A 21,083-nucleotide genomic window follows, 5' to 3' on the forward strand; every position below is an offset into this window, starting at 1 on the left:
CCCCATCTGCATCTGCCCCACCGCTGCTTCTGCTTCCATCCCTCCCACAGCCCCGGCTCTCCAACAGCGGCGGCCCATGCAGTTGATATGAGTTTTGAAATTCTCGTTCATCACAGAATTTCTCACGACAGAGCGTGTGAAATTTTTGATCAGCGTGCGATGTGAGAATTTGTCGAAATGTGTGAGTCTCACGCTCAATGCGTGAGAGTTGGAAGCCCTGATGCTGTTCCCCCTAATCATCAGGGTGTTGGGAATCTTTGCCTGGGCTATGTGATATAGACATGATTCTTATTTGAATATTGCTTTCACTTTCATTTTCCTGTACATCCTCTCATTAGATCAAAATCTTACCAGCGATGTCTTGCCAACGTTGACAGTATATGATTTTGAAAAGATGAATGTAAGGTAAGCAAAACTTTTGGTTCAGGCCTTGGAGGAATTAAGTGACAGAAGGAATTAGAATTCAGGGCAGAGAGAGCAAAGAGGTTCCCAAAATTCTTGCTATTGAGGGAGTGCAGCATAGGTTTATAAGGTTAATTCCCTGGATGGCAGGACTGTCATGTGCTGAGAGAATGGAACAGCTGGACGTACATTCTGGAGTTTAGAAGGATGAGAGGGCATCTCATAGAAACATAGAAACATAGAAATTAGGTGCAGGAGTAGGCCATTCGGCCCTTCGAGCCTGCACCGCCATTCAATATGATCATGGCTGATCATCCAACTCAGTATCCCGTACCTGCCTTCTCTCCATACCCCCTGATCCCCTTAGCCACAAGGGCCACATCTAACTCCCTCTTAAATATAGCCAATGAAGTGGCCTCAACTACCCTCTGTGGCAGAGAGTTCCAGAGATTCACCACTCTCTGTGTGAAAAAAGTTCTTCTCATCTCGGTTTTAAAGGATTTCCCCTTTATCCTTAAGCTGTGACCCCTTGTCCTGGACTTCCCTAACATCGGGAACAATCTTCCTGCATCTAGCCTGTCCAACCCCTTAAGAATTTTGTAAGTTTCTATAAGATCCCCTCTCAATCTTCTAAATTCTAGAGAGTATAAACCAAGTCTATCCAGTCTTTCTTCATAAGACAGTCCTGACATCCCAGGAATCAGTCTGGTGAACCGTCTCTGCACTCCCTCTATGGCAATAATGTCCTTCCTCAGATTTGGAGACCAAAACTGTACGCAATACTCCAGGTGTGGTCTCACCAAGACCCTGTACAACTGCAGTAGAACCTCTCTGCTCCTATACTCAAATCCTTTTGCAATGAAAGCTAACATACCATTCGCTTTCTTTACTGAATCTCATTGAAACATATAAGATTGTTAAGGGCTTGGACATGTTCCCAATGTTGGGGTAGTCCAGAACCAGGGGCCACAGTTTAAGAATAAGGAGTGAGCCATTTAGATCGGAGACGAGGAAACACTTTTTCTCACAGAGAGTGGAGAGTGTGGAATTCTCTGCTTCAGAGGGCGGTGAAAGCAGGTTCTCTGGATGCTTTCAAGAGAGAGCTAGATAGGGCTTTTAAAAATAGCGGAGTCTGGGGATATGGGGAGAAGGCAGGAACGGGGTACTGATTGGGGATGAATGGTGAATGATGGTGCTGGCTCGAAGGGCCAAATGGCCTACTCCTGCACCTATTGTGTATTGTCTATTGAAAGTGTAGGAAGGAACTGCAGATGCTGGTTTACACTGAAAATAGATACAAAATGTTGAAGTAACTCAGTGCAGGGGCAGAAATTCCGGGTGGGGACACGTCACACCCCCGTTATGAGAGGTGGGGGATGATCCCCACCCCCATTTTTTGTAATCCGGATTTTTAAACTTGGTGAAATCTCCACTTTCCGCGAGACGGTGGAGGTGGGACTGCCGATCGAGGGCGCCGATTGGACGAGTGAGACGTCGGTCAGCAGGCAATGGGGGCGGGACATGATGATTCAGCGCGATGATTGAAGGAGGGAGGTGTCAGTCAGAGGCAGAAGTAGGGGGGCTGGGACTGAGGATAGAGCGCGGTGATTGGAGGAGGGAGACGTCCGTGGAGCAAAGATTAGAGCGGAGCTTGAATTGCTTGCCCAGGTCATAGGGTGACAAGCGAAAAACACTTTCGGCAGCCCTGAACACAGACCTGCGCCTCATCCGCAGCCAGGATCGATCCCGGGTCTTCGGCACTGCAATCGCTGCCGAACCGCCACTGGACCATCCCCGTCCCCGTCCCCGTCCCCCCCCGAATGCCCCCCCCCCCCCACACCCAGGGGGGCCAGAGATGTCGGGAGTGAGACAGGAGCGGTGCCCTCAGCCATTGCAGAGAAGCAGTGCTAAACCCAGCTCAATGCTGCCAGTCCCGCTAGGTTAACCTACAGCCCTGCCTGGACTTACGGGAAAGACGGCCCAGGCTTACGGCCAGCGCGGAAAAGCAGCGCTAACTCCATGGCTCCGGACTGGTGTCCCGTCAGTCCAGGCGGGGCTGTAGGTTAACCCGGCGAGTCAGGCAGAGTTGAGCGGCATTTAGCGCTGCTTCTCCGCGCTGGCCATAAGCCTGGGCAGTCGTTCCCGTAATACCGTCCACAGGGCCCATGGCTGAAGCCTCCGAGGCCGTGAGTGTGAGTGTGCGCATGCGCGCGCGGCCGCTAAGAAACTGTGTCCCTCCCGGTCCCCTGGTCCCCCCATGTTTTGATAGCGATTTCCGTGTCTGACTCAGTGGGACAGGCAGCATGGATATAAGTAATGTGTGACATTTCAGATAGAGGCCGTGCTTCAGACTAAGAGTCGGGAGAGGGAGACACAGATATGGAAAGGTAAGGTGTGAAAATTAGACATCAAAGGGGACAAAGTTCAAGGAAAATGTAGAATAGATCATTGTTAGCTCGGGAAAGATGATGAAGCTAACAAAGATAAAATGTAATGTCTCGACCTGAAATGTCACCCATTCCCTCTGCTGAGATGCTGCCTGTCCTGCTGAGTAACTCCAGCTTTTTGTGTCTGTCTTCGGTTTAAACCAGCATCTGCAGTTCCTTCCTACATAAAATTTAATCAGGACAGTCAGACTGGTCGGAGAACTAGGATTGGGGTTGGATGGAGAGTGAGGGAAAGCAAGGGTTACTTGAAGTTAGATAAGTCAATATTCATACTGCTGGCTTGTAAGTTGCCCAAGCAAAATACGAAGTGCAGTTCCTCCAATTTTCATGTTCCCTAAAGTATTGAGCAGTGGGAAAACGGATGGAATTCTCGTCTGTATTCATTTTTCTATTTCTATTAAAAAAATATTGCCAATAGTTCAGTCTGTGGTGTGCTTTGATTCCATAACCAGTTACTAGAGGGGTGCAGAGGGAGCTAAGAAACAATGGTCTTGTCGGGCAAACGGGCACATCGGGCCACTGAGTTGTGCTGACTATCAAGCACACATTTACACCAATCGTTAAGCAACCTACTTTCCCATCAACTTTACAGTAGCCACCTGATCTACCAACCTGTGTGTCTTGGGGGTGTGGGAGGAAATCAGAGCAACTGGAGGAAGCCCATGTGGTCACAGGTAATGTGCAACCTCCACGTAGCATCAGAGTTTGGGATTGAACCGGGAGCAGTGAGACGGTGGCTTTGCCAGCTTTATAATGGTGCTGCTGATCCAAATGGATGGTGAGGGATGTAGTCTGTAGTATATCTGAGTCTTTGCATTGCCTGGGAGGTAACTGTTATTGCTACTTTATTTTCGATCTAGCATCCTGGGAGACCGAATAAAACTGATCAAGTGCATTAATATGCTCTGGCAGAACCCTATTGACGCAAAGGTAAGATGATGCTCCCGACAGGGCATTAAACCATCACTGGGTTTTGGTTGATTATCACGTGGGCGCAGCCTCTGGAGAATTGATGGCGTGCAGAGCCTTCAAATATCCTGTGACCCCACCCATGTGACAGTTGCAAGGCAGTAGAGTTGTTGCCTTGCAGCGCCAGGGACCTGGGTTTGATCCTGATTACAGGTGCTGCCTGCATGGAGTTTTTATTTTCCCCGTGACTGGGTGGGCTTTCTCCGGGTGCTCCCACACTCCAAAGACGCAGAGGTTTGCAAGTTAATTGGCTATGGTGAATAAACCTGTAAATTGTCGCTAGTGTGTAAGATAGTGCAAATGCACGAGGTGATCGTTGGTCAGCATGGTCTCGATGGGCCAAAGGGGCTGCTTCCACATCATATCTAAAGTCTAACGAACTTTAGAATTTTTTAAAAGGTGGCTGTCCATACATGAATGAGGGATTGTTAGACTGCAATTAATCTAGTGAGGTTCGAGCTCCTGGCAAAGGCAGGGCTCACGGCTCCCCAGAAAAGAGGGTTGGGCATATGAATTGGACGCCATCTTAATAAATGAAGGGGGTTCAATGGTGAAGGTGTCATTGATAAGGGAACAGAAAATAAAAACTTTGCTTCACGGTAAGAAGAATGAAAGAAAAATGTAGAACAAAACATGGCATGCTGTACAAATTCAGCGGATCAGGCAGCATCTAAGGAGTGAATGGGCAGGCGACATTTCTGATTGGAACCATTCATTCTGGAATGTGGAACCTTTCTCTCTCTTAGAAGTCATGATAGAGCAAAAAAAAGGAAAATGATGGGGAAAAACCCAGCGTGAAAGGCAGCGCGTGGAGAATGATAAATTACCTAGATTTATTTAATGGGAAACATAAACACAATGTGGGGGAAGGGGGTAGAAGGTAAAGGTTCATAGGCTTAGGTGAGGAGGAGATTGGTTTGCTCTTGGGTCTGGTAGATGTTGGGTTATATAAAGATAGACGCAAGGTGCTGGACCGGAAACATCGTCCATCAGTTTTCACCAAAGATGCTGCCCGACCAGCTGAGTTACTCCAGCACCATTTGTCTATCTTAGTGGATATTTAAATGTAGAACTCTATAAACACCATAATAACCAACAAAAAAAAAAACAATAATAGTGCGAAGATAAAAACAATGCCCCTAGTCTATGTAGTTTGAAGCTTATTTGGAGGTTGTAGTGTTTAAAAGCCTGATGGTTGCAGGGAAGAAGCTTCTCCTGAACCTGGACGTTGCAGTTTTCAGGCTCCTGTACCTGTACTCAGATGGCAGGAGTGAAATGGGCCACGGTGGTGTGGGCCTCTGATGATGCTGGCTATCTTTCTGAGGCAATGACTCCTACAGATCACTTAAAAAGATTAACAGAGCATTGACTTCCCTGCAGGTGTTCAACGATCCGATTCACGGCCACATTGAGATGCACCCATTGCTCGTCCGCATCATTGACACCCCGCAGTTCCAGAGGCTCCGCTTCATTAAGCAGCTCGGAGGGGCCTACTTCGTCTACCCTGGGGCTTCCCACAACCGCTTTGAGCACTCCATCGGGTAAGGACCAGGCGAGCAATTCTGGAATGTGTAGGAAGGAACTGCAGATGCTGGTTTATATGGAAGATAGACACAAAAGCTGAGTCTGGCAGCATCTCTGAAGTTGAGGAGTCTGACAAAGGATCTCAAACCAATATGTGGCCTATCCATGTCCAGAGATGCTCTCCAGAGTTACTTCAGCAGTTTGTGTCCTTCTGTAAAATACCTTCACTGGTCTTTGAGCAAATGCAGTCACCTCCTCCTCTGTGCCCCTTGGTTTAGTTTTAGCTTAGAAAAATAGCGTGGAAACAGGCCCTTCGGTCCACCGATTCCACACTGCCCAATGATCACCCGTACACTAGTTCTATGTTTTCCTAGTTTCACACACTAGATGCAATTTACAGAAGCCAATTATCCTACAAACCCGCATGTCTTTGGAAGTGGGAGGAATCCGGGGCACTCGGAGAAAACCTGCGCAGTCATAGGGAGACCTATAAACTCCGTACAGACAGCACCTGCAGTGTGGAAGAAATTAATTTAGAGGGAAATTAATGTTCAATGAAAAGCGGAGACTTGGCAGATTTGCTTCGAGATTTTATTGCATGATATCATGGATAGCTGCAGTAAACTGCTCACCAGTTCTCTGATTTCACAACAGAATTAGCCGATAGTTATACTGTGCAGTAAACAACTTTTGTTAGATACTACTCTACGAAAATATTCTATCAACTACATAGGTACCAAGTATTTAATTAGTCATAACGTACTTTCTGCTTATGTTAATCTTATTCAACAACAGATGGTTAATACGTCAAACACAAAACGAGGGCATCTTGACATTATTCTATCTCACTTTTTATGAGGCCCGCACAAGTATCCCTTCTCCGAGCCAATCATGAGCCCCCCATTTACAGTGGTGCTGGGCATGGGTGATCTACTGTAACTTCTCACAAATGAAAAACAAGCTTCGTTATCTCCTCTACTATTTTATGTTTACATTTACCATCCTCCATTCAATACATTCCCCGACAATTTCAAGCAGCACTTGTAACAAACAGCAATCTTCTTCTTGCTTATGGCGTGCACAGCCTAAAGTTGTAGGACAACTTGTTCTATTTGTTCTTATTTGATTGTGCACGCCAGGTTAATTGCATTCGTCGAAACAGGGCGGACCACGTGAAGGTTGCAATCTCCCACCCCACAAACAGCCATCAGGGTGTAACTATTTAATTATTCTGACTCATGTCTGGTGTGTCAACAAAATAATAGAGGGAAGACGCCTGCAAAATTTGAATACATGAAATTCCTTTTGAGAATTTGCAAATTGATTTTGTACATATGCCTGCAGCAAAAGGTTTTAAATACATTCTGGTCATAGTTGATATGTTTTCCAGATTCATGGAAGCACACCCCATAAGGAAGGTGATGCAAGAACGGTAGTCAATATTTTATTGAAAGAAATAATACCTAGATTTGGGATACCCATGGGAATAAACAGTGACAGAGGAACTCATTTCACCAGTAAATTAGTTCAGAATTAGTCAAAGGCTCTTGGGTTCCAGTGGAAATTACAGTCAAGAGTTAATAGTCTAACCTCACTCTGCCGATTCCCACAATCTTCTTCTGCGAGATGCGAGAGATGCCAATGGTCACATCCAATACACCCTTTCGTTACATTATTCAATTCCAATCAAAATTGAGTAAGGAAGGATATTAATTTTTCTTCCAGTTCCCTCGTTAATCTTTATGATCAACACTTATAGTAAGAAAGCATATTTATATTTTCTCTCATTAATCAATTGCAAAAATGGAGACGTATATGCCCAATTATAATTTTGGCTGGAATCCATCCTTGAGCTAGCAAAGGGATACTTCCTTGTGCATGCGAAGGGATACGGGCACAAACGCAACATTCTAATCAGATAAGGAAGCTTGTTTTACTTACAGCAGCGTGTTCACTGTATTCTGTGTGAAAGTTGTTAGTTGAATTTCATGTTTCAATTTCTACCTTCAACCTGTTTATTGTAACTATCTAGATGCCTCACTTCACCCTCATATCCCCTCTGATCCCACAATGTTAGTATATTCATGTATTTAATACTACAAATATAGTTAATAAGGAATGTCTACATTTTAATACTTTTTATCATCACAACATTTTACAGTTCTTGTGTTTCCTTCTCTTCGAGGGTTCCGTCTGAGTGATGCAGTTTACATCTGGTGGGAGGTATCCAATCGGGTTTTTCTTCTACTTTTATTACTGTCCGTGTTGTCAGCAGCACCAAATATGCTCCTTTCCACCTAGAAGAGAAAGAATCTTTGTTCATTGCTCGCACATAAACCTAATCTCCTGGTTTAAACGGGTGCATATTTCCTTCTGCCAGAGGGACCTGTGCCTGCTTAACTTACTCATAGATTTTACCAACTGTTTCACACATGGCTTGAGCTAATCTTAAGGATTTTTCATAATTCCATTTCAGGACTACCTTCTCAGGAATCATCGGGGGTCGGGTTCCCAGGGCTCTCACTTAACTTTTTTTCCCTGTTGCCAGCCGGGCAACCTAAGCAGCTTTTTAGGTTGCCAAATGACAGTTTAGGTGGTCATTTAAGACGGTTTGCATGACACGTGCGATAATGTGCTCGGACGAAGTGTGTAGTTACCAGTCGGAATTATGCTCGATGAAGCATTCGCATATTATTTCTGCTTCAAATAAAGTCACAAACTAAACATATTCACCAATCAAGACATGATATCTACCACAATGAAATGCAGCAAAATTATAATGCAGTATCTCAACTCTTTTTACACATTGCAATGAATGCAATTTCTATTAGTCCTTTCCACTTCCAAACAAAAATGTGGTTGGATTATTCAGCGTATTATTCAGCGTATTCAACCTGTGTCAATAAATCCTGGACCATGGTAACATATATGCTTAACCATGCATACTACAGATTGATTCAAACATGTTTTCTGTGAAGGATCGAAAATTGCCATGACATGACCATAGCATGGGTCGTTATTGCTATTGTTACAGAAACACTCTGGCTTCCCACATAATTTATCCATAACAAAATATACAGGTTGCAAGGAAATTTCTAAAGGCATTTTATGATAATAGCTGTTAAAACCGACTATACTAATCTGGCATTACACTAACTGACAAGAGATGGCCAAAGCACCTAACTGTAGCAAATGTTCCTTTGGTAATATGTTTAAAGGTGTCAAAACGCCACATTACCGTACATTCAGATTAGATGTATGTGTTGTGAACAGCATGAAGATACCCAGTTTGTACGAACCAGATTAAAAAACAATTATTGATAAACGCTGTTTCCATCATTCCCACTTTAGAATTAATGTTAACATTTCAATTGAAATATCTCCTGACCAAATTTATGATGTATATGACCGACTGTAGAAGTAAAACCTGGATAAATCCAACATATAGTTGTTAATGTTGCTCATTAAATAACTACAGTACTGATACTCCATATTAAGAGCATTGATTTGCCATTAAAATGAATTCTGTAATTCATTGTCAACGGTAGCAGTGACAATCGAACACTGCGGTTTTAATGTTTCACGTGTTCACAATTTAATTATTCCATCTTTATGGACTAAAACAAATAATAACATTGGGCATTAAAACACATTTGATTGCATTCTGTTATCAAACATATTCAATGTTCGCTCTGAAGACATTTCTAGAACAATGGGGTCAGGGAGAGGGGGATGAGTGAATCAGTGCGGGGTGGATAGATGGCGGGTGGGGGTGTGTGGGTTGAGTAGGCAATCAGTGCGGAATGGATGGATCGAGGCAGGTGATTAGTACGTGTTGGTTGAAGTACGTAAAATTGTGAGGGGAGAGCACGGGGGATGTCAGTAGTGTTGAATGGGGGGGTCAGTATGGGATGGATGGGGGTAGACAAAAGTGCTGGAGAAACTCAGCGGGTGAGGAAACATCTATGGAGCGAAGGAAATAGGCAACTTTTTGGGTCAAGACCCTTCCCCAGATTGTCCCCCCCCCCCATTCATCTTGAATTCATCTTGAATGGGGGGATCAGTATTGGATGAATGGGGGAGGGATCAGTACAGTGGATCGGAGAGTACGGGATGAATGGAGGGGATCAGTATAGGATGAATGGGGGGATCAGTAAAAGATGAATGGGGGAATCAGTAAAAGATGAATGGGGATCACTACAGGATGACTGAGGGATACAGTATAGGATGAATGGGAGATCAGTACAGGATGAATGGGAGATCAGTACAGGATGAATGAGGGGAGCAGTACAATATGAATGGGAGATCAGTGAAAGATGAATGGAGAGATCACTACAGAATGGATGGGGAGATTGGTGTAGGATGGCTGGGGGGTGGCAGAAGAATCAATGCGAGGTGGATATGGTGATCAGCGCAGGATGAATAGATGGGGGGGGGCGGTGGTTGATGGCGAGTGGAGCACAGGAGATGTCAGTGAGGACTGAATAGAGACGGGAACAGAGATCGGTGCGGGATGGAGATGGAGCCGCTGTCACGGCCGCTGCAGCCGCTGTGCGGCCGGGGCCTGTCATTCGTTTCAACCCTTCGTCACCCTGCATCTAGTATCTTTGCCCCGCAATACAGCTGCCGCCGACACAAAATGTCACGTTCCTTTTCTCCAGAGATGCTGCCTGACCCGCTGAGTTACTCAATTTTTTTGTGTCTATCTTCGGTATAAACCAGTATCTGTAGTGCCAAGCTGGGCAAAATGACTCGCCGTTTAGGTTGCCCGGCGGCACTTTGGGTGGTCAATGGCACCCGGGCAACCATTAATTTCGAGCCCTGATTCCTTTTATCATAGATAAAACACCATTGATCAAGCATGTGAACCAATAAAAATACCAGATCAAAGGGAGGCTACAGATTTTTGGCTGTTGAGTAGAGCAACTACTCGTGGATAAAAACTGTTTTTATGTCTGGCTGTGGCAGCTTTGACAATCCGGAGTCACTTTCGAGATGGAAGTGATTCAAAGTGTTTGTGGCCAGGGTGAGAGTGGTCAGAGATGATCTTGCCCGCTCATTTCCTGACCCTTGCAGTGTACAGTTCATCAATGGAGGGAAGGTTGCAGCCAATAATCTTCTCTGCTGTTCGGACGATTCACTGCAGCCTCCAGGTGTCGTGCTTGGTGGCTGAGCCAAACCAGACCATGATGGAGGAGGTGAGAACTGACTTTACGATGGCCGTGTAGAATTGGACCATCATTGCTGTGGCAGATTGTGCTGCAGGAGTTACATGAAATTAGAGAAATCAACATTTGTACCGCTGGGTTGTTAGTTTCCCAAGCGAAACATGATGAGTGGATTTGAGATGTCCGTTGCCTGGTTCCAGCAGGTGAGTACTCCTCCAAAGAGAGGTCCATCTCCCCAGAGTTGATGAGGTAACTCCATCCCACATGATTGTTCGGTGGATGTTCTGAGCTGTGGGAGCTTCGTAGCCAAGTTCGAGCTTGGTGCCCTTTTGTTGCTGACAAGTGACTGGCCAGGGTGCACTAAAGGCTTCAATCTCTCATCTCATCTGGGAAATAATATAAAAACAAAGAACTGCAGATGCTGGTTAATACACAAAGGGCACGAAATGCTGGAGTAACTCAGCGGGTCTGGCAGCATCTCTGAAGTTGAGGAGTCTGACAAAGGGTCTCAAACCAAAACATGGCCTATCCATGTTCTCCAGAGATGCTGCTTGATCTGCTGAGTTACTTCAGCACTTTGTGTCCTTCTGTAAAATACCTTCACTGGTCTTTGAGCAAATGCAGTCACCTCCTCCTCTGTGCCCCTTGGTTTAGTTTTTGCTTAGAAAAACAGCGTGGGAACAGGCCCTTCAGTCCACCGATTCCACACTGCCCAATGGTCACCCTTCTATCACTACATAGGTACCAAGTATTTCATTAGTCATAACATACTTTTTGCTTATGTTAATCTTATTCAACAACAGATGGTTAATACAAGTCAAACACAATACAAGGGCATCTTGACATTATTCTATCTCACTTTTTATGAGGCCTGCACAAGCATCCCTTCTCTGAGCCAATCATAACCCCCCATTTACAGTAACATTTCTATGCTACTAGCGGTACTGGGCATGGGCGATCTAACTTTTCACAAATGAAAAACAAGCTTCGTTATCTCCTCTACTATTTTCAACACATTCCCAGACAATTTCAAGCAGCACTTGGAACAAACAGCCATCTTCTTCTTGCATATGGCGTGCACAGCCTAAAGGTGTAGGACAACTTGTTCTATTTGATCTTATTTGATTGTGCACGCCAGGTTAATTGCATTCGTCGAAACAGGGCGGACCACGTGAAGGTTGCAATCTCCCACCCCACAAACGGCCATCAGGGTGTAACTATTTCTGAACGAATTTACTGGTGAAATGAGTTCCTCTGCCACTGTTTATTCCCAAGGGTATCCCAAATCTAGGTATTATTTCTTTCATTAAAACATTGACTACAGTTCTTGCATCATCCTTCCTTATGGGATGTGCTTCCACCCATCTGGAGAACATCTCAACTATGACCAGAATGTATTTAAAACCTTTTGTTGCAGGCATCTGTACAAAATTAATTTGCAAATTCTCAAAATACATTTCAGGTTGTGGTAGATAATCAAGTTTTGCAGGTGTCTTCCCTCTATTATTTTGTTGACACACTAGACATGAGTCAGATTAATTAAATAGTCACACCCTTCCTCCTGTGACTGCTGTTTGTTACAAGTGCTGTTTGAAATTGTAATGTCCACTGTATGTTTCCATCATGTTATGGGGCTTGTACTACATTGTCGACCCCTCTATTGCTTAGGCCCTGACCGAGATGCAATGATTTCAGCATGTCAAGACACCAAGTTGCTGGTGTAGCTCAATGGGTCAGGCAGTATCTACAGAACATGGATAGGTGAAGTTTCAAACCAAGACCCTTCATCTGCTTGATGCAGGTGGGGAGGAGAGGTGAATAAAACTGTCAGAGGGGAGAGACAGGACAATGTGGGACACAGGTGAAGGAGACGGGAGTTTTGATAGGCAAATGTAGTGCACAAAGGCCAGAGATAAAAGCATAAGGTGATCATGGTGATTGCCTGACTCTTCTAAAAGATCTGCGCTCATTGGAGAGATGGGAGAAGAAATGGCAAATGATGTTCAAAACAGAAAAATGTAATGTCATGCGTTTTACTAGGAAACCTAAACCAATCCTTCATTCCTATACACTCTCTGGACAACAGCTAGAGGCAGTTTCTAGCCATAAATACTTAGGAGTTACTTTGTCTGAAAACATGAAATGGAAGCATGTGGATGGGGCAACAGACAAAGCCAGCAGTCATCGGCTTTCTACGTCGCAATCTGCAAAACGCACCCAATGAAGTTAAGATCCAAGCATATAAAAGCCTTGTACGTCCACATGTTGAATATTGCTGCTCCGTGTGGGATCCTTTCACTCAAGGGAATATCAATAAGATCCAGGCAGTGCAAAACAGAGCAGCAAGGTTAATATCTAACAACTACAAGTGGCAGAGCTCAGTCTCCAGCATGATAAAGGACCTTAAACTTCATCCACCTACTACTCATCGCAGGTTCATCAGACTGACAACATTCCACAAGATCCAGAATACCATTATTGATTTAAAGATGGAGGACCTCATCCAGTTAATCCAAGCACCCATAGGCACGTCAACCAGAAGCTACCAATCTGGAAATTATTTATTTCCGCATGGCACTTCATTGGTGCTTTCTAACTTGTTATTCTTCAAGACAGCAAGGGATTGGAATACCCTAACAGCCAGCATCATAGATCTCCAAAACATCAACACATGCAAAGATGCACTCACACACACAAGGAATTTGCCTTGGTGCTCCGCCCACAAGCAACAACATGACATACAGTGACAGTTACGAATGACTCAGAAAACACTAAACATTAATAATAATAATAATAATAATACATTCATGATAAAACACCATTGATCAAGCATGTGAACCAACAAAATACCAGATCAAAGGGAGGCTACAGATTTTTGGCTGTTGAGTAGAGCAACTACTCGTGGATAAAAACAGTTTTTATGTCTGGCTGTGGCAGCTTTGACAATCTGCAGTCGCTTTCGAGACGGAAGTGATTCAAAGAGTTTGTGACCAGTGTGAGAGGGGTCAGAGATGATCTTGCCCGCTCGCTTCCTGGCCCTTGCAGTGTACTGTTCATCAATGGAGGGAAGGTTGCAGCCAATAATCCTCTCTGTTGTTGGGACGATTCGCTGCAGCCTCCAGGTGTCGTGCTTGGTGGCTGAGCCAAACCAGACCATGATGGAGAAGGTGATAACAGACTCTATGATAGCCGTGTAGAATTGGACCATCATTGCCTGTGGCAGATTGTGCTTCCTCAGCTGCCGCAGGAAGTACACCCTCTGTTGTGCCTTTTTGACTGTAGTCGATGGTAGCCCCCTCCACTTTAGATCCTTGGAGATGATGGTTCCCAGGAACTTAAAAAACTCCACAGGTGTGACTGTGGTGTTGTTGATGGTGAGTGGGGTGAGGGGAGGTGGAGCTCTCCTAAAGTCTACAATCAATTCCACTGTCTTAAGAACATTGAGCTCTAGGTTGTTGCTACGGAACCAGGACGCCAGCTGTGACACTTCCTGTCTGTAGGCAGATTCCTCCCCATCCTGGATCAATCCAATCAGAGTTGTGTCATCCACAAACTTGAGAAGCTTGACAGAGGTGTCTGTGTTGGTACAGTCGTTGGTGTAGAGAGAGGAGGGGAGAGAGTACGCAGCCTTGCGGTGTTCCTATGCTGAATGTTTGCGGGTCCGAGATGTGCTTTCCCAGCCTCACATGCTCCTTCCTGTCTGTCAGGAAGTTGGTGATCCACTGACAGAGGGGTTCAGGCACAGTCAACTCGGGAAGTTTGGAGTGTAGCAGCTCTGGCACAATGATGTTGAATGCAGAGCTGAAATCAACAAACAGGATCCTCGCATAGGTCTCCTGGCGGTCTAGGTGCTGTAGGAGAGAGTGTAGGCCCAGGTTGACTGCAACATCCACAGATCTATTGGCCCGATATGCAAACTGCAGAGGGTCCAGCAGGGAGCATCTCCATCTCGACTAGCACATCCATCACCACCATAATTCTGAGTGATGCTGTCCCTAGAGCTATTCAGCGTATTACATACAGATCCAGAGGTGCGTGACAGGATTCAAGAGTTGTAAATTGGGAAGCCAGTGGGCGGGAGGTGGTGGGTGGGGAGGGAAATAAGTGGTAGTCCAGGTGGGAGGGAAGAAGAAGGGGTGCGGGGTAGGAAGGAGAGGGGTGTGGAGGGAGTTGGTTCGAGGTTACCTAAATTTGGAGACTTCAATGTTCATTCCGTTGGGTTGTAAACCACCTAAGAGGAATATGAGGTGCTGTCCCACCAGTTTGCGGGTTAGCTGCCTTCCACTGTCTCATTCAACATGTATTTTAACTTGCATTGTGACCTATTTGTTCCAATAAATCAGATCTGTCTGCAATCTGAGTGTTTCATCTTGCTATAAAATTCTCATTCACTGGCCTATTTCAAGAACTCCTTGTCTCACCCCATCTCTGAGTGTGTGGATTCCTTTGATCAAAGGTTGATGCTCTCTCTTCGTCTGCCAAGTTGCAAAGATCTGGCATTGCCTCCTAGTCTCTCCAGTTTTTGTCGTCTTAAGCTACTCCTTTAAACCTCCCCTGGTGCAGAGCTTCATTGCTCTTCTGCAAAGCATCTCAACTCTTATCAGAGTGGGGCGGACACGGTGGTGCAGGGGTAGAGTTGCTGCCTTACAGCGAATGCAGCACCGGACCCGGGTTCGATCCCGACTGCGGGTGCTGTCTGTACGAAGTTGTTATGTGACCTGCGTGGGTTTTCTCCGAGATCGTCAGTTTCCTCCCACACTCCAAAGACGTACAGGTTTGTAGGTTAATTGGCTTGGTAAATGTAAAAGTTGTCCCTAGTGGGATAGTGTTAATGTAACCCTAACTTTGAGCTAAACTAACCATTAGTATCTAAACTAAACTATTTCACCAGTAGTGGTGTTAAGGATTCTGCCATCGCTTTGATCTATGGGGCGAATGGACCATTTCAATGCTGTTTCTCTTGACTAAACTAAACAATCAAGCCAGATACAAGTACAAAAGGTAAACCAAAGAGAAAGATAGTGTAGAATATATTCTGCAGGAAAACAGGTACCAGAGAAAATGGCCATAATGATGTAGGCTAGAGATTTGTGATAATACCCGAGCTTATGGAAAGACTGTGCAGAAGCCTGACAATAGAGGGGAGTAAGCTGTTTCTGAGTCAGGTACTATGTGCTTTCAAGCTTCTGTATCTTCTGCTTGATGGGAACAGAGAGAAAAGGAATGATCAGGTTGGGAGAGGTCTTTTTTTATGTTGGCTACATGAATTGTAGATTGATTCAGATTCAGATTCAGATTCAATTTTAATTGTCATTGTCAGTGTACAGTACAGAGACAACAAAATGCATTTAGCATCTCCATTGAAGAGCGACATAGCAAACGATTTGAATAAATAATAATAAGTGTCCGGGGTCAATGGGTCAATGGTGGGGAGTCAATGGTGGGGAGTGCAAACTCCACACAGACAGCACCCAAGGTTGAGACCAAACGTAGACGGTAGACAAAAGTGCTGGAGAAACTCAGCGGGTGCAGCAGCATCTATGGAGCAAAGGAAATAGGCAATGTTTCGGGCCGAAACCCTTCTTCAGACCAAACTTCTTCAGATCAAACCCAAGTCTCTGGTGCTGTGAGGCAACAGCTCTATCAGCTGTGCCACTGTGCCGGTCCATATGCATATTTATTCACAATATTATCTGATTTCATAGTATGTAAACAGAAGCCTTTCGCTGGACGATTGTACACGTGACAATAATAAACCTGAACAGAGGGATCAATGTTTTGAAAAATCTACACATGAAGGTTGTTGATGAATAAAAGCTTGTGTGTCTTTATTCTATAGTTGTGTCTTTGTTCCGCAGTGTGGCACATCTGGCGGGACAGCTGGTCAAAGCACTCCGTGATCGGCAACCAGAACTTCAGATTAACCATCGAGACATCCTGTGTGTTCAGATCGCCGGACTCTGCCACGATCTAGGTGAGGGAGTACAAGAGAAATAAGGGTGATTAGTAAGGGTGTCAGGGTTATGGGAAGAAGGCAGGAGAGTGAGGTTGAGAGGGAAAGATAGATCAGCCATGATTGAATGGCGGAGTAGTCGTGATGAACTGAAAGGCCTAATGCTGTTTCTTGAACTTATGAAGGGAAAGACCTCAAATCCAGCTTATGGTAAACCAGGCAGAATGATGCACAACCAGGCCTAGTTACCTGACACAGTGACCTGGACTCTCATCCCTGTGCATTGTTGAGGGCGGGCTGCACTGTTGGAGGAGATGACATTTTAAACCCTGCTCCTTCTACAGATTCAAATGTCTTTCCATCTCAACATTGACCTTTAGACACAAAATGCTGGAGTAATTTGGCGGGACAGGCAGCATCTCTGGATAGAAGGAATGGGTGATGTTTTGGGTCGAGATCCTTCTTCAGAAGTCTGAAAGGTCTCAACCCGAAACTCCAGCATTTGTGTCTATCTTCAGTTTAAACCAGCTGTAGCGGCAGATTTTTATATCGTTCAAGAGATTAATCCCTCTAGCCGCTAAATGGGCTACATGGTTAAAGGGAATGTCATTTTACGCATGCGAGCTCACCGTCATAGACCTTCAGAACTTCTTCACAGATAAGTCTTCAAAAACACAGTCCTTAGATGAATAAATTCTTTGTTGATGAAAAACAATAAGACCCATCCAAACATCTTCCGACTCGTTACTATAATCTTCATCAAACTCCAGCTTATCGCATTAAATGATAGAAAACTCCTTGTGTCTCCGTTACACTTCGCATGGTCAAAGGGTAAACCTTCTCCATGCTAGTTCCAAACTAAACCAAAAACTAAACGTCTGCGCAAGAAGCGTAGCTCTTGCTCCAAACACACCCAAAAATATGTCATAAATCCCACCCACAATATAACGAGCAGTCTTAAATTTAAAGGCACATGCCATCTATAATGACACGCAAAACAAGCCAAATGGCCACTACATACTGGTGCCTAATTGTTCCGAGTATATAACGAGGCAATTATTAATAAATATCAAAAAAGTATCCATGAAGGCTTAACATATATCTAAAGCAAAGAATCAGGGAATTGAACCCCGTGGCTCCTCATCGGGGAATTGAATCCCAGCCTCCCACGTGACAGGCGGGTACACTAACCACTATACTAAGGAGGAAAAAAATAGCATGCACTATATATCCGCAATCAGAATTCTTCATCGACTCTTCCATCTTCACTTTCGCCATCTAGACGCAAGCATACATTGATTATTAATCTTATTAAAACACTGTTTTTAGATTAAAGTCATACCATGCGCACCAAACCCTTAAAATCAGGCATGATACCCAATATATAGTCTATCACAGTCCAAAGCTTTGATAGCATGAAATGTCTTCCTCCATGTCCGATCAACTCATGGATGTGTTGTAACAGCAATGTTGAAGTGTTACAATCCTTCAAAAGAATAACAGGATCTTTAGCGATAAAGTTCACCGTTAGATTTGATTTAATTACCGGATCATTAGCAGAGATTTCAAATCCCAGCTCAAGCTTTGGCCATTCTCTGTCTGGCTTGTGGAGAGATTTTAGTTCATTGATCCATCTCTACTCGCTTAAGAAGCGGTTCACTGTCAGTTCTTTGGAAACTTCATTCGCAGGATTTTCTTTTGTGTTAACATATTTGAATTGTGCAACATTAGTGTGCTCTTTCCATTGGCAGATTGTCTCTGTCCAATTCCAACTCTCTGGTTTCTTTGGCTCTATCATCTAGTGGAAGGCTTTCACAATTGTCGCTGTTCCACTTGGAATGTGTGAATCCTCCATTATTGCAAAGAGATGTCAGATGTTCTACGGGTAGAATTGCTTCCTGCTCAGTAGACATGGGTTTTAAGCAATCATCCTTGTAGAAATTATTCTTCAGAGATTCTTATTTCATGAAATTTCGTATTCTCCCCAAAGTTGTGTTTCAAAGTCTGGGTACATTGCTCTTCCATACAACGATTATTCAGCAGACTGGCACTTTCTTGTTTGAAAAGTAAGTCCAGACAATAGTGTGCGTCAATCTTTAGTGAGTAGTTCATAATATCCATGAACTTCAACTTCATTCAACATCTCTTCAGATTCCTTGCTGGTACTTTCATTGAAGTCATGATTGTAGTGTATTTGGGTACTTGGAAATGACTTAAAAGAACTCTCAGATACAGGAGTAAACTAACAAGCTACTTTATTGCAGGACGCCACCTTGAGTCTCCCCTAGCGCATGCGTCCCCTCGCACAAGACATAACATATGCTAATTTTACTTCGGAGTCACGTGAGTGACTACGTGAAGAACCCACCCAGCGCGCAGGCGCGGCATTACGTCAGCAGTGCAACAGCGGCAGCAGCTGGAGCCAGGCTCTCCAGCTGCAGCATAAAGACAAGACCTCAGGTAAGTGCCTTTTTTGTGTTACAGAGTCGCTCCAGGGAGAATTATGGCCTCTCGAAAGCGACCAGCCAGGAGGACTGCCTGCCCAACTCCACCCGAGGAGGGGTCCATAGCTGGGCGGCAGCCTCTCGCAGCGGAGGAGCCTTTTCAACGCTCCCGCTCACCCGACACCGAGCCGCCCCCAGTGCTGCAGATATCGACGCCCCGCACAGGGAGGAAAGCCACTCATAAGACCGACCGGCCGGTGTCCTCCGATTCGGAGGAACGGGAACACTCTCCACCACCGAAAAGGGGAGACGCTCGGATCAGCTGCATGAGGCAGCTCCTAGAGCGCATGATTGATGAGGAGATGCAGGCTAGGCATCTCCCAGGAGGACGGGCTTTGGCCTCCTCCTCTCCACACCCTTCTGTACCCTCTATGTTCGAGGGCAGTAAGGGAGGCCAGGACTGGGCTGGCCTATCCCAAGGGCAGGCGGAGGATACCATCAGCATGCCGGGCGTGCTAGAAGAAGAGCTACTGGGTGTAGTGGGCCGATACGCAGCGCCCCCAACGACTGGGATGGTATTGCCACCCAGAATGGCGGCCAGCATAAACAGGCTGTCCAACAACCCGCTGCAGGACAAGGCCGTCCAGCAGGCCCTTGACACGTACACAGCGCCAGAGAATTGCGAGGCGCTGAGGGTCAAAACGGTCAATGGGCAGATATGGAACCAGCTGGGGCAGCAGATCAGGGCTCACGAAGTCAAGATGCAGCGAGTCCTGAAGCTCCACTCAGCAGCCATCACCGCCTTTGCTCGGTCCGTTGGGAATGAAGACCTAACCATACCCCAGCAGGATGCTCTCGCACTGATGTGCAGCACCACCTATGAGCTCAATAGCCTACGGCGGGACAACATCAGGCCTGCCCTCAACCCAACATACGCAGGCCTCTGCAAAGCTCCAGCGCCCGAACGAGAGGCGCTGCTATTTGGTGCAGATCTGGCCAAAAGACTGAAGGAGTTGGAAGAGGCGGCCAAACCAGTAGGCCTCATGAGGGCAGGGCCAGGACCGAGCAGGGTGAAGACACCCAGTTGGCAGCACGCCTCGGCAGCCACCAGCAGGTACCGAGCTGGTGAAAGCCTGGTGACCGCCTCCCACTACCCCCAGAGCTCTTTTTTAGAGCGGGGCCCAGGGCGGAGCCGTGGGAAGATGCGCCGCCCCACCGCAGCACCAACACGGACAACCTTGGGCCAAACCTACTGAAAACGGCCCCACAAATAAACATGTAGGTAGGTGGGTCTGGTTCCTGTCAACATACACAGACAAAGGGTGTTGTATTAACAGGAGGACGTTTGAGGTTCTTCAAGCATGTTTGGTGCTCCCTTACTAACAATAAGTTTATACTCAACAGTATTAGTGGATACAAAATTGAATTCAAACCAGGCATAGAACCGCCAGTTCAGCACATGCCCCAAAGGGTATTCCTTCCCTCAGCAGTTGAGAAGGTAGAAGGACAAGCTGAACTTGATCGGCTCGTGGCTAAAGGCATCATAGAAATGACCACACACGAGCCGCAAGAATTTGTATCAAATATTTTTCTCAAATCCAAAAAAGATGGTGGATGTCGCATTATTATTGATCTGACGTCACTTAATCAGTCTGTTGAGTATCAACATTTCAAAATGGAGACATTTGTCACTGCCAGACAACTGATCTCCAAGGGATACTACATGGCAAGCATAGATATCAAAGATGCTTACTATTTGGTACCCATTCATAAAGATTATTATAAATATCTGAAATTTATCTGGATGGGCCAGCTATGGCAGTACCGAGCCTTGCCCAATGGTTTAACGACAGCTCCCAGACTATTTACAAAAATTCTCAAAGTGGCCATGAAAAAATTGAGAGAACTAAAACATTTAGTCGTGGCCTATCTGGACGATGTTCTCATATTAGGGAGAACAAGGGAACAAGCTGTCGCAGGAGTTTTAGCCACTAAACAACTCCTTGAAACTTTGGGATTCATCCTTCACCCAGATAAATCAATATTGGAGCCTACTACTAACATGGATTACCTAGGCTTCACTATTGACACTATTCATATGACTGTCACTCTGCCCAGAGACAAAAAAGTTTCACTCATCGAAGCTTGTAACCATTTAATTGCTACACCGCAACCT

The 21,083-nt window shown here is 45.3% G+C and overlaps 1 protein-coding gene across 2 annotated transcripts in view; it reads left to right on the forward strand.

Annotated features, from left to right (window-relative positions):
- Positions 1–226: 226 nt before the first annotated feature.
- Positions 227–21,083, forward strand: part of LOC129707306 (deoxynucleoside triphosphate triphosphohydrolase SAMHD1-like) — a 58,368-nt gene continuing 37,511 nt past the window's right edge. Inside the window, exons 1-4 of one of the 2 annotated variants that reach the window (XM_055652243.1) lie at positions 227–405; positions 3,710–3,779; positions 5,199–5,359; positions 16,369–16,484. In XM_055652243.1, the coding sequence (XP_055508218.1) occupies positions 395–405; positions 3,710–3,779; positions 5,199–5,359; positions 16,369–16,484 (358 nt within the window). In that variant the 5' untranslated portion in view covers positions 227–394. Of the gene's footprint in view, positions 406–2,405; positions 2,595–3,709; positions 3,780–5,198; positions 5,360–16,368; positions 16,485–21,083 lie in introns of those variants that run through there. The other variant, XM_055652245.1, reaches the window with a different exon arrangement.

This window comes from Leucoraja erinacea, chromosome 21 (genome assembly GCF_028641065.1).
Source record: "Leucoraja erinacea ecotype New England chromosome 21, Leri_hhj_1, whole genome shotgun sequence".
NCBI lineage: Eukaryota > Metazoa > Chordata > Chondrichthyes > Rajiformes > Rajidae > Leucoraja > Leucoraja erinaceus.